Source organism: Cricetulus griseus, chromosome 6, assembly GCF_003668045.3.
Source record: "Cricetulus griseus strain 17A/GY chromosome 6, alternate assembly CriGri-PICRH-1.0, whole genome shotgun sequence".
Taxonomy (NCBI): Eukaryota; Metazoa; Chordata; class Mammalia; order Rodentia; family Cricetidae; genus Cricetulus; species Cricetulus griseus.
The window spans coordinates 112,162,058-112,175,974 of record NC_048599.1 but is presented as its reverse complement, the minus strand read 5'-3'; the positions used below and the strand labels follow the sequence as shown (position 1 = coordinate 112,175,974).

Sequence of the window (13,917 nt, the reverse complement as noted above, 5' to 3'; positions counted from 1 at the left end):
CTGGGCAAATATTGAAGATATGGAGATTGCATTCTGAAACAGATCTGAGGAATTTTATGTTTCCCCCCTTTCTAGAAATGAGATAACATAATCACCCATTACCATTATTTTACAAAGAAGAATTCTTTTCTACTTATTTAAGTATCAAAGTTGCTTTCTGAATCAGATGATAGAAGTTTTTTTTTTTCTCCCATTTCTATGGGTTGGCAATGCCTTTCCTCCTTTTCTCTCACAGGATATAATTCATTTCACGGCATGTGTGGCTTCCCTTGTAGGTAACTCTGTCCCATCAGAATGAATTCAAGTTAAGGAAATTAAATTTTTTGATGGAGTAGCTGACCCAGCCGTCTTACAAATGATAATAGAAATAGCTTCCATGTCAAAAAGTCTGGGAATAAATACTTAAGCTCTCTCTGTCTTTTCCAAGTTCTTCCTTTCAGATTAATTACAACTTTTATTAGTCAGACCCAACAGGGAGACATAACTCTTGGTCAAAGAGAGACATTTAATGAAATTTCTAGGCATTTGGGTTTTATGTTTCCCACTGGCGACAATTTGGAGGTAATATGAGTACTCTCTAGCCAGTTAGTTTAGGAAAACATTACATTGGGAACTTAAAGACAGGATTACAGTTCTTCACTTGTCACCAAGTTCTTAGGGCCCTCTGCAGCTTCAGAGGCTTGAAAGGGGATCCTAAAGTAGGTTTCCATGCAAACACTGGATTAAACAGTCTTATAAACTAGAAGAAAGAAATGCTGCATTTGGGGAGATGTCACAGTTTTATTTAGGACAATAAGTTCTGAAGCTCTGTAGTTCAGCAGGATAACAACAGTTAACTGTAGAGTGCTTAATACTCTATAGGAGATCTTAAACATCCTTTGCATGTGGAGAAGAGAAGTAATGATTACTCTGAAAAGCCTGGGTGTGTCAATTACCCCCCTATCTTTCACTCCCTCTCCCCCACCAACCCATGCATGGATATCCAAATATTGTATTATGTACTACAGAAAGGCTTCACATATATGGGTAATAAAAGTTAGGTGACTATTTGTTAATAGGGTATTTATGTATTTGTTATTTATTTATATAGATGTAGCCAGGTTGGCCTCACTGACTATTTGGCCGAGGAGTGTCTTGAAAGAGTATCACTCTACCTGTCTTTCCTGAGTGCTGGGATTATAGGCATACACCACAGTGACTGGAAACCATTGTTTTTGAGAAAGACAATCTGGAACCCAGACATCAAATTACTTTTCCAATTTATTTAAAGGACTAAGTTTTAAATATAGATTTATACCCTGCTTTGCTCATAAAATAAGCTTAATAGTGTATGTATTTATTCCTTTAGTTAACATCATTGATGTTATTTTCTTTTGAGAAATGCTTTCAGAATTTACTCTATTCTAGCACGCAATATGAAACTACTAAACATATAAAGCAGTAATATCTATTGTTATCAGTAGAAAGGAAAGTCATAATGGTCTCAAGGTGCTTGGATAAAGTTCCATGGCACCCTGAATTTTTCATTTAAAATGTCAGTCTCTGCTCCCTACTTTTAATGTGGGGGACCATGTCCTCTCAGTGGAGGGGGATGAGAGGTGCCCTTCCAATGATTTCCCTACATCTGGTTGTCACAGGCACATTTTTAAACTCTCAATTTTTCTCTTGTATTGTTCAAATATGTATTACTGTTTTTCACTTTGGGTGGTTTGTTATTGATAACAAGCTTTGCTGTGATTGCCATCGGCTGCAGGAGTCCTCTGCTCTTGGGCAGCTGATTAACAGACTTACAAAATGAAGACAGTCCATGTATTTCTCTTTTAAAACCAACAAGTTTAGGATTCCGGGAGAACTTCTGTTTGGCTAACAATGCTTATTTTATTTCTGGTCCCACATATTTTTCGGGTGAGATTTAATTGCGGCTATTTACTGTATCCTTTTATTTTTAACATTTTGGAAAAGGCAGTAGGGAACACGTCCATGAAGGATGAGTAGGAACAAATGTAGGTACTTCTGGATTCTGAGTGGGGTCTTCAGCAGATACAGTCAAGCTAGATCTGTCTTTGGGAGGGGGACACTTTCTGTTACCCCCTCCTTTGGTAATAAATCAAGGTAACCCAGGTTTTAGGTGAAAAATGCCCCAGCAGTTCATTTTCCTAGAAATTCACAGTATCAGCAGGTATGGTATGCCATGGTTGTTTTCACATCAGCAGTTTCTAAAAAGGAAAACCAATTAAAGAGTTCCCCCTTTCTAAATTATCCTTTTCTTCCTGCTCACCATTTACTACAAAAATGGAAAAGCAAGTTCTACACAATTCAGTGGAAATCTGTTGTTTTGCTGCAATTCAATAAAAATGGTGCAATAAAAATGGAAAAGGATAGATAAAGAGACATTAGCTATAATTCAGAAGTTTTTGTTTGCCTGTTAACTAGTGAAAATTTTCTGTTGTAACTAGAAACAAACTTTTTTAAAACAAAAAAGATTTAAATAATGTACCTAAGAATTTAGTACACAACAGATTCTCAATGATTGTGTTATAAAGGGATGTGTGATTGACTTATGTCCACAACATTTCTGCTGTTATGGGTTATTAACTACCTAATGGCCATTGATACTTAAATCATCTATTAGTGACTGCTTTTGTACATTCTGTCTACAGAAGGAGTTGAGCAGAACACTCCAAATATTTGATCATGTAAGTTCTGTTGGTATATATACATACTTGTTTGTGTGAATGCTTAAGTATGGGGTGGTATCTTCTGTATACACACACATGTAGCAAAACACAACTTCATATTTTATAATATACTATGCATACTGCTTTTTCTGTGTCAATCTACATGCCACTGTGATAATACTGTATGTATTTTATTTAATGTCTACATCACAATATTTTAAAGGAAGGATTCCCAAGACCCAATTCATCACTTCAGCACAGTTGAAAGTAAGCATAATCCAACTTTGTAGACCATTTAAGTGGAAGTGATTTTTCATTGTTTCCTTCATTGGTTTATTTTGCCCAGCCACATAGTTTCCTAGGCAACAGACTACACGGCTGAAGCATCATTTTTGTTCTTGGCTTTATGTAGTAAAAAGATTCTATTTCCATCTTGGGAGCACCAGCATCTTTACCTATGCTGACCCTAGTCATACGAGATCGTAGGTACATGTGTACCAGACATTAAAGAAGGAATTATCCCAACCTTCAAATTTGCTATGATAATTCTTTCCTATTGGAAAGTGGGTTTTTTTTGTTTGTTTTTTTGAGACAGATTTTCTCTGTGGCTTTGGAGGATGTCCTGGAACTAGCTCTTATAGGCTGGGTTGGTCTCGAACTCCAAAAGATCCACCTGCGTCTTTCTCCCGAGTGCTGGGATTAAAGGCATGCGACACCACCACCCGGTCAGAAGAAATCTTGAAGACAAATTATCTACATTCAACAAATTCCTTGTGTTTAAGTCAGCTTGGCAGAGATCCTGGCCATTTCTTTATATATACTGCTTATTCACACTAAGATGGGCACCTAAGAACTTTCAGGGTCTTGTTGACTAGGTAGTGGGAAATCAAGCAGAATTTTACCACTGCCAGTTTCCTATCCACAGATTCTTCTTGTTCTCTGCTAGTTGATTTTCTGAGACATTGATGCTCTTGGAATTGTACCTTCAAGGATCTGTCTCATAGGAGCAGTGAGCTAACACTTAAATCACTGGTACTTTCTCTGGGATGCATTTAGTTTATTCATTCCTAGGTTGTTCACTATCAGAGAATTGTTTGGAAATGTTCTATTCTTGTACATTGACCTCTTCTATTTTTTTCGCTTGGAAGACAATTTTATGTGACAAAATGTTAGATGACTGGCACCTAAAGAGCATTAGTGTAGGGTAACAAGGACTAAATTACTCTCAGCAAAATTTCCACTTGCTTTGCAGCCTGGAATCCCAAAGACTTTGGAAAAACCTGGGAAGCTCTGGATGATAGGAATTAATTGTATTTTCACATTGTTGAACTCATGGTAATATACTGGCATGCTGGGAAACTTCAGAATGATACAGGGAGGCAAGTGTCTTGCTATCTGCAGTTTATATAAAATAGATGTCATGAACTAAGGCTGTGATTAAAAGGAAGGCTTTCAATATCAATAGAAATGCCTGGATACTTGAACACTGTGTGAATTGTGACATGATTTCAAGGCCTTATCGGAAGATGAAAATTTCCGATTATTTGCCTTGAGAATGGGGGAACTGAACAAGATTGAAAGAGGATTTAATAAATCTTCAACCCTATGAGGAACAATAGTACACAGGCTACATTGCTAGGTTGTTCCTTATTTCCAGTGAGATAAAACCCAGAGATTAACATCATGATGATGGAGTTAGATTAACTCTATGGAAAAACAGCTTGATGTCAATGGTGCTGTTTTAGAAAACTCCACCAAGAAAATAAAGAAGATAATTGCAGAAAAAAATTGTCTATTTATGAGTAGTTTATGCAGTTACTTAAATGATTCAACTATTGATATTAGGCAACCAATATCTATCAGGCATTTTAAAAAGGCATCTGGAGTTTGGTAGATTAAAAAAATCATTCCAAAACCCAAGCACAATGCAGGCTTTGGCAATATTATAAGAGGAATGTATGTTGAGAATTCATAAAAAAATCCTTGTGCATTTAAAGTGATCAAGAAAATGCTCATGTTAAACACATCACAAACCACAATTTTAGTGAGTGAAAAATAGTCTGATCTGGTTGTATGTGAATGTTACTTGTGTTTGTATATTCTAGGGAAGGGATGCAAATTTTATTTCAAGGAATAACATGTATAAAAACAGAAGGAATGTAAATAAATGAAAGGAGTTCAATTCACCAAAAAATGAATAGCAAGCTAGTAGATGATATCTCCAAGAGAAAAATAATCCAATGAATAGAGTTAAGAACAGAACTTGAACTCTGATGACACCCTATGGAAGGCCTCACCATCCAGGGGGAGCAGAAAGGATATGTGATAGATAGGGTTTTATTGGGGGACTGGTAGGGGAGGTTGGGAGGGAGAAGGGACCTGGGATTGTCATGTAAAACAATCCTGTTTCTAATTCAAATAAAAAAGTCAAAAAAGAAGAGAACTTGAAATAAAAAGACAAAAATGAGACTCAAATACCATTTCATTTGTGCTTCTCCCCCTTTTCCTCCTTCCCATGGTTTCATCTGGTTTGAAAACTGCAACCCTCTTGCTTCAGCCTCATGAGTACTAGGGTTATGGAAACATGTCATTTTGCCTGGATCATTTATAATTTCAATAGGTAATAATAGAAGTTTAAAAAGTGGAGTCAGAGATAGGTTAATAAAGAGTAGTTTATTGGGGAAAAGTACTCACGCAAGGGAGCCAGTGACCAGGTTTGCACCTGAGCAGGAAGGACCCAGAAATGCTTCCTAGTTAGCTCAGACAGGCAAAAGAGGGCCACTTGTGCACCTCCCTCCTTCTTAAAACCTTGTTGCATAACTCTACCCCTAAGCGGGCATAGACAGCAGTGCCTCTAATCAGGATTTCTCCCTACAGATAATGCTGCACATGTGGCAAGCACTGGAATCACTGAACCAGTATATCCCACTTTCATGAAGTTTACAATTTACTTGTAGACAACACTGAGAAGTACATTTTGAATAGCTACAACTGAAGAAAGGCTTCAGAGGGCATGGACCTTGGGGCAAAGATGAGGAGCTGATGGGAGTAGAAAAGGGGATGATAATATGAGATAAAAGACTCAAAGAAGTATGTAGAAGCTAATTCTTTTAACAATACACAGAACAGGAGAATCTGTTTTCTTCAGGGATGAGCCCTTGATAGATTATCCAATCCTATGTAATCGGTCCTAAACACATTTACATACCATCAACACCAAATAAACTCAATAGATTCTCTGTATATATGTATCATCTTATCTATCTAGTATCTATCTATCTATCTATCTATCTATCTATCTATCTATCTATCTATCTATCTACCTATCTATCATCTCATGTATATCTGTACCAGTATCTATATCTTATCTATGTCTACATGTAACAATGATGAGGAAGAAGTCATAAATTTGAGGAGTGGGACATGGGAAGAGTTAGGGTTGGAAGAGGGAGGAATAGAAATGTAAATAAAGTCCCATGTGTGAAATTCTCAAAACAAATCGTAAAAATTAATAGCAGCACAAGTGAAAACACAGAATGTGATTCCTTAGAAGAATTTAAATATATGGGTGACATAAATGTAATTGGATTCAGGAAAAAAATCTCATCAGTTGTCCAAGATGCAGAATAGATGAAAAAAGAGTAAATTTTACATGGAAAATGAGTTAGTTCAAAAGCTAGTTTAGTATTCTAAGGAGACAGATGATTATGATATTCAGGCTTGGATTATGGTTGTAGAGATGGAGATAGATGCCAGAGATAGTAGTAACAAGCCTTATCGGCACTACAGTTTCTGCATAGCTGAAGAGAAGTTATGATCCTACATATTTGTGGAACTGAATTGGAATGTGTGAGTATTTGCAGACCAATAGATATGGAAAGGGAGCTGAATTTCAAGGAAGCATCAGGGGATACCTTTGAGAGCTTAAGTAGATAGTTTAATAGAGAGTTGGATTCACAGTATTGAAGTTCGTCACTTCCCAAATGAGGACAGAAAGAAATGAGAGAGGCATAAGTGATATTAATCAGATAAAAAGTATATTACAAATAAAGAAAAGATGGCAGAATATATCTTAAGAAACTCTGGGGTCTTGGGGAATAAGCTCAGTCCATGAAGTCCTTGTCTCACAAGCACGAAGACATGATTTCAACCTCATGGACCCACATAAAAATGTTGAGACTGTGACATGTAGATGTATCCCAAAGAATGTGGAGGCAGAGGATCCAGTAGGTTCACTGGCCAGTCCATCTAACTTAATTGTGAGAACTAGGAGAGTGAGTCTTCATCTCAAAGAAAAGGGAAGGACCCCTAAGGATGACATCTGAGGTAGTTTTATGGCCTCTACACACATGTATACAAATGTGCACATGCACCCCAATACCATGTGATATGTATGCATACAAACACACAAATACATACACAACAAAAAGAAACTCTAAGAAATAACAAAAAAGATGAGAATATGATATGAAATTATCTTCAGAGAATTTGGGTGGGTAGAAGGAAAATAGTAAGAGTGGAGAGCTATAGACACCAAGCAAAGAGTATGCAACAGGAAGAATCGATTCACAGTGTCAGGTGCTGCTGAGGCCAAATAGGTAAAAGCTAGATCTGACCAGGGAGCAGTGCCAGAGGAAGGCCCCAGCCTCAGACCTGGGAGCAGCAGTGTCAGAGGAAAAAGCTAGAATGTTCACAAGATCATCAGGAGGCAAAGTGCAAGTATCTTCCGGAGATCGTCTCACTGCGAGGCACACTTATGTGTGTCTGTGTCTGTGTCTGTGTCTGTGTCTGTGTCTGTGTCTGTGTCTGTGTCTGTGTCTGTGTCTGTGTCTGTGTCTGTATCTGTATCTGTATCTGGGATCCTACTGGAGAGTACTCATTTCTGTTCCTGACTGAGGGTGGCTTCCTCTCCCTCCCTAATGAAGATGAGTTCTATTTTGTGCCTTCATCCACATAATAGATCAGTGTGTTGCTGCTGAAGGAAGGGACTGAACTCCTGACCTGAAATGAAAATTTCTCTTTCCAAAACACTCTGCTCCAAATTCTGAGTATATTTATCTCCTATTATCAACTTGATTTAATTTGCAATCAATTTAGACTATTTCATGTATTGGTGCTGCCCTTGAAGACATGAAGTAGGTTTGCTGAATGATGCAATTTAACGATTAGCAACCTCAAAACAGAAACAATGTTTTCAGTTTGGGAACAAAAGTGAGTCTCCTAACACTATCAAGCATGAATTAACTTTACTTTTGAAAATCAGGACTCTATTGAGTATTTTAAGCAAGAAGAGCTAGTTACCAGGTGCTTTAGATTAAACTTTAAAAGTAGAAAGAGTTAATTACCTTTTTCGCCTTCACTTTCAAAGGACAATCTCCTTCTTCGTAGTTTACCGGTGTCCCCTTCAGAATCATTTATAGATTGGGACTATAGCAAAAGATCAGCTTTTGTTAATGAGATTATTCAACTTGAATATAATGTATTATATTATATATAATATACTATATATTATATGTAAAGTGAACTCTATACTGTGTCATATCACATCAACCACTTTAAATATTAAGAATCACATGTTTGGACGGTAGCTACAATAATTTGCTAAGATTGTCTCTAAATTGTAAAACAGATTGACAGAATAATTCTAGTGGCTTCACAATTTGTTTGGGGAAACCATAGTTTTTAGAAGTTATGGGTTAGGAATGTTGAGGTCTGGCATTGTAATTTATAGACAAAACTTTCCACATAAAGGAATATTTTGTATAATATGAAAAACTTTTAAAATTTTAATAATTTAAAAACACAGAAGAACATGTATTATTGCTAGCAAAATGTATGAATTGATTAACAGTAGCCAGGATGCAGAAATTATTTAATAAGGAAAATAAAACTAAATTTTGCAATAAGCATATGGTTGAAGACAATAGATACTGTGTTGAGAGACCTTTAATACACTTGCTTCAGCTCTTCCTCCTCATTTGTGTGTACAACATCAATCTTGTAAATCATACCAGAAGCACCTACACTGTTCATGTGGGTGCCATCTGAATAACAGGTCAAACACATTACCTGAGGCTCATAGTTGCTTTTTAGGCAAGACCAGAATGAGGTTGGTGCCATCGGACTGAGATCACAATAAAGCATTCAATTAAAACTATTATGAGAACATACTTTTAAAAGCTGGAGACATTTTATCATATGTCTTATTTATTTATTTTTTTGTAGGTTCAAAAAAAAGTTAGCTCAGTTAGCTGAATTAGAACACTGAATGGCCACCTGACAACCCTAGAAACAGCTGTTTCTTAAGTCTCTCAGAGTGCCTGGAGATGGTTGCAACTCCATTGGAGACTTAAATCTAACATCTTTTACCTAAATACTGTCCTAGGAAACTTTTCCATAGAATACATATGCAAATACACTGGGTAAGAACCAAGTGCTCAGTGTTTGATTTATGATAAAAGGGCATTTAGAACTGGAATAGAGTTTCTGAAATTTGGGAAACTAACCTAGTAATAAATAGTGAGCTACAATGTAAGTTATCTTTCTACAGGACAGGACTAGATTGTAGATCACAGGTCACAGTGGAGCATAGTAAGAACCACACTCTATAAATCGTTATAGGTTAGGTAATGTGTAGAATTAAAAACACAGTATTATTTCTATTAGACCATATTTTATTCATCTCATAGTCTAGATTTTGACTCTATTGTAAAAGTTAATTCATACTTCATTAATTTGAAAATTAAGTTTATTATTAATCTAAACTTAAATAAGGTTATTATTTTCAATATTACAGGTTAACCAATAGCAAATGATACGGCTGAAATAATAGATGAAGCAATATTTCACTCTCTATGTACGATAAACTCCTTTAAATAAGTTTTAAAATGGCTTGAAACCACTCATTTTCCTACAAATAATATAATGGAAATCAAGACTCTAAGAACTTCCAAAAGTGCAAACTTAGTTGACATTTTAAAGATTATTCAGCATCTTTTAATACTGAATTCCTGACCTATAATTTATTAATTTCAATATTTGGCTGGGCTTTTCTCTTAGTACTTAATATTGATAAATTTTTATTGCAATCTTTTGTTTATTGTTTTTGGAAGCATTTGGCGAATCCATGGATGACATTTTAGTAACTGGAAGGTCAGCAGTGGCCTCTACCTTTGCACTCTCATGTCTCAGGTTGAAAGTCAGTTCTAGGTTAGTCAGAAAGTGGTCAGAAAACTCTGGATACATATCCAAGACCTCCAATAAGTCTTCTCTCTGGATCTTATGTAGGTCACAGTATGTGAGTGCTCTCACATCTGCATTAGACTTGCCAGGCTTGGCATAAAGATGAACCATTTCACCAAAGATATCATTTTTCCCTAAAAGAAACCAAAATGAAAAAGAAGAGGAAAGAAAGAAAAAGAGGAAGAGAAAGAGAATTAATGTTTTCTTTATAAAAGTAGAAAGAGACATTAACCAACTGACAAATCTTTGAACCAGATTTCCAATGTTAGCACCATTTCCTATACCAGCAGGTGCATGGAGAGCAAAATTCTGTCTTGACTGACCGACTGTCTGGACGTTTGTTGAGTGAAATTCTGTTCTTCTTAAAAGTCATGGGTTCTGTTATAATCTCTTCCATTTCTTTATTTAGGTTCCTTTGTTAAGCAAGTAGGATCTAGAGGATACCTTTATTTTGTTACACTCCTGAGTGCTAGCTATGGATCTTGTCATATGGTTTTCTAAATAGTCTTTCAGGTAGAAGTGTTCTGATGATGTCAGTTCAGGAATATGAAAGGCTGAATTGAACTGGATTCATGTTCTTTCTGTTCAGCAGGATCATGTCTGGAGCTTTTGCCAATTCACAGCTCCATTCCTCAGCATTCACAGATGTGGAAAAGTGATATCAATACACACTGCTTCCTCAAGTCACCAGTTTTGAATCTGCCTCCAAAGTATTTGTCCATTTGTTTAAATTATTTAGCTGTATGTCCTCCACATACATAGTCCGGGTTTGGTCACTTGCTGTCTGCTCTGAACTTTATCCTCTTTGCTCTTCTGCGAATAATGGGAATGCTTCAGTATCTGGATTCTGATGGCCCTCCCATTACCATTGCCTAACCATGTGCTCTCTGATTTTCAGTTTTATTCAATGACAATAGTAAGAATAACCTATATTTTCTGAGGACCATGTAGATGCCAGGTACTGTGGCAAATGTTTATACAATGCCATATACAAAATTAAAGAGGAGAACTGAATAGCATGAGTTCATTTCTTAGTTGGGTGAAACGGAAGAAGGAAAATTAGCTAGGATTAAAACTCATGCATTTTTCACACCAGAATCAATATCCTTACCTGCCTAAGATATCAGACTTCATGGACATTGTTCTGTTTCTGAATAGCAAGGTGTTCACATAGCATATGCCCTTAGTAAATATTGATAGACTACATCATGAAGACACTTTTTTTTTTTTTGGTTTTTCGAGACAGGGTTTCTCTGTGTAGCTTTGGAGCCTATCCTGGCACTCGCTCTGGAGACCAGGCTAGCCTGGAACTCACAGAGATCTGCCTGCCTCTGTCTCCCGAGTGCTGGGATTAAAGGCGTGTGCCACCCACGCCCGTCGTCATGAAGACACTTTTAAAGGTCATTAGTAGCAATGCAAAATGGTACTTCCTTCCTGAAGCTTCTTTGCAGATTACAATTCTCCTCTGTGTGCATTATGTTAGCTTTTGGTGGATTACCACACATATCCCCTATTTTGGGGAGCTATCAAGGGTGTTTAAACAATAAAGCTCCAACAAGTCAAAAATGCTGGAATGGTCTCATTTTAAATGAGAATTTAATAAGGAAAAGTCAAATACCATATACTAATAATTAGAGAGAAGACATTCAGTCCCATTTAAATAAATACTCAGTAGATTTTGAAAACCATAGTGAATACTATTAATTTTTGATGTGAACATACATGGAAATTGGGACTACAAAGGAGAAGCTTTTGAAATTCTTTAGTTTGGATGGCTTAGTCTAAACATTTTTTTTTACATGACTCTGAACTGTATTTGCATGGGGTTTATGTTTTAATTATCTTCTGTGAATATAGATGAGCAAGGAGGAAGCCCTGTGATGCTGAGCAGCACTCTATACTCACTGCTGTTTAAGCACAGAAGCTAGTTGTTTTTCACACAGACATCAGGACAGGCAGGCTTAAAGATCAGCCTTGGCCTTCCTTGGTAACACATTACGACGATCTGTCAATGTCAAATTCAGTGAAAACTTCCTTTTCATAATAAGTGGCCTTGAGGTGACATAGGATGCTTTTGTTCCTTGATTCTTTATTAGTTTAGATATCAAATTGTGTATCTTCTCAATCTGTGAATTGTTTTGACTGTAATAATAACAAAATGATCAAAATGTCAAGGAAATCACTTAAACCTCTTTGTTTGTGTAGGGCATCTAATGAACCATGCTTTGGCTCTGCCCAACAATAAACAGATAATACCCACCAGTTAATGTTCAGGTGTGAGAACTGAGAGCTGAGTGAAAAGAAGTCATTGACTGCACATATTAATTGAATGATTAATAGATAAGACACTGGGGAATAAACCTGGAGTTTTAACTGTGCTAGGTGAGGCTCTGCCTCCCATCTATGCCTCCAGACCCATATGCCTAATAGTCCATGGAGCTGTGTATTAAATCTATGCAAAAACTGCATTTTTCATAGACACTGGAGGTGGTGTTATTGTGGGGAGGGAGATTTTTTATCCTACAACTATGTGCTCAGAAAGAAAGATAATAGGTTTTTTTTTTCTGTTCTACTCTTCATTACCCTAACAGTCCAAAGAAATGCTGTAAGTTCATATAAAGCAGGTTCATTTTTAAAGTGACAGATTGAACTAGACATGAATGCTCCTTTACACTCAAACCCTGTCATCCCTAGTGATGCTGTTATACTCACAGTTTCATTCTATTAAGTTATGACTCCAATTTCTTTTCTAAGGGTATATAGCAGATAAATGAAATTTGTTAAAATATAAACAGCTCATGCTACTGTAGGCTCATGCTAATTAGTCTGTCTACAACATTGCATATTATATTAAGATGCCAAAGGATCAATCATGAAGCCAAGGTCTCACATGAAAAGGAAAATGTCAACTATTTTTGTATGTTTGGCCTCAAATGTCTAAGTAGCTGTCAACAGCTGAAGAGAATCACAGAAATGCTTACATATTAAACAAAGCTTGAGATATTAAAATATGTTTTTGCAAGGTTAATTTGATATGAAACAAAGCCTTAAGATGATCACTGTTAGAGTGCTTACCAACCAATTGGTCTGTTGGACTGTCATTCTAAATTAATGATTGGAGATGTCATTATTCCGTGCTAAAACACTCACCAAGAATAGCTACCACTATGTCATCCTTGAGGATTTCGATGGAGCCTCTGGATAAGAAGTACAGTGCAGTTAGGACATCCCCACAGTGGACTAGGGTGTCTCCTGGAGGGGCGTGGGTGGTTTTGAACTTCATTGCCAAAGCTCTAAGGCAGCCTTTACTTGCTCCTCGAAAGGCTTTGCAGTTTTGCAGCAAAGTCTGGTTTAGATGCAGGCAAATGTCAGCTTGTAAACATTCTGGAAATCCCTTTAAGACCTGGAAGGAAAAAATAAAGAGTTTGATACTACCAGAACACCAGGCACTTCAACTTGAAATAAAGTCAATTTCTTGCTCACAGATCTGAAGATGCAGTAACTGTCCGAGGGAGATTTTATAATGCATCTATCTTGCTTCCCTTAATGAATATTTGGTTTGCTAAATATGTCAGAAGTTTTAGCTCTGTATTGTTCTGTGAATTAACTGCAGCATTCAATTCAACACAAATGCTGTCTTATTAAAATGTAATGCCTACACATTTCTCATTACTTCTCTTCGCCTGCACTAAGTTATGCACTATCACATTGTGCATAGATGTAATGCAATGTGACAATCAAAAGGACACTGCTAAAAGGCAATACAACTCAAAAGATGAGAAACCTTTTGAAAGAACTTAAAATAAATTTAAATCGCCATCATGGGCTTACATCTTAGTTGATGCAGCTTTGGTATTTGCAAATATAACTGATGCAATGTTCTTAGTCAACTCTGTCTTGAATAGTCATATTTCCTATACATATTTTATACTGAATATTTTGACAAACACTGAAAATAAAAGAAAGGAGAACAGTTGATGTACTTTGAAAGTAAAAT

At 36.5% G+C, this 13,917-nt stretch overlaps 1 protein-coding gene across 2 annotated transcripts in view; it reads right to left on the bottom strand.

The window, feature by feature from the left end:
- Kcnh7 (potassium voltage-gated channel subfamily H member 7) overlaps positions 1–13,917 on the bottom strand; it is a 454,061-nt gene that overhangs the window by 21,645 nt on the left and 418,499 nt on the right. The window contains exons 10-13 of one of the 2 annotated variants that reach the window (XM_035446851.1): positions 13,071–13,323; positions 9,843–10,054; positions 8,850–8,858; positions 8,024–8,105 (exon numbers count right to left, since the gene is read on the bottom strand). In XM_035446851.1, the coding sequence (XP_035302742.1) occupies positions 8,024–8,105; positions 8,850–8,858; positions 9,843–10,054; positions 13,071–13,323 (556 nt within the window). The remainder of the gene's footprint in view (positions 1–8,023; positions 8,106–8,849; positions 8,859–9,842; positions 10,055–13,070; positions 13,324–13,917) is intronic. The other variant, XM_035446852.1, reaches the window with a different exon arrangement.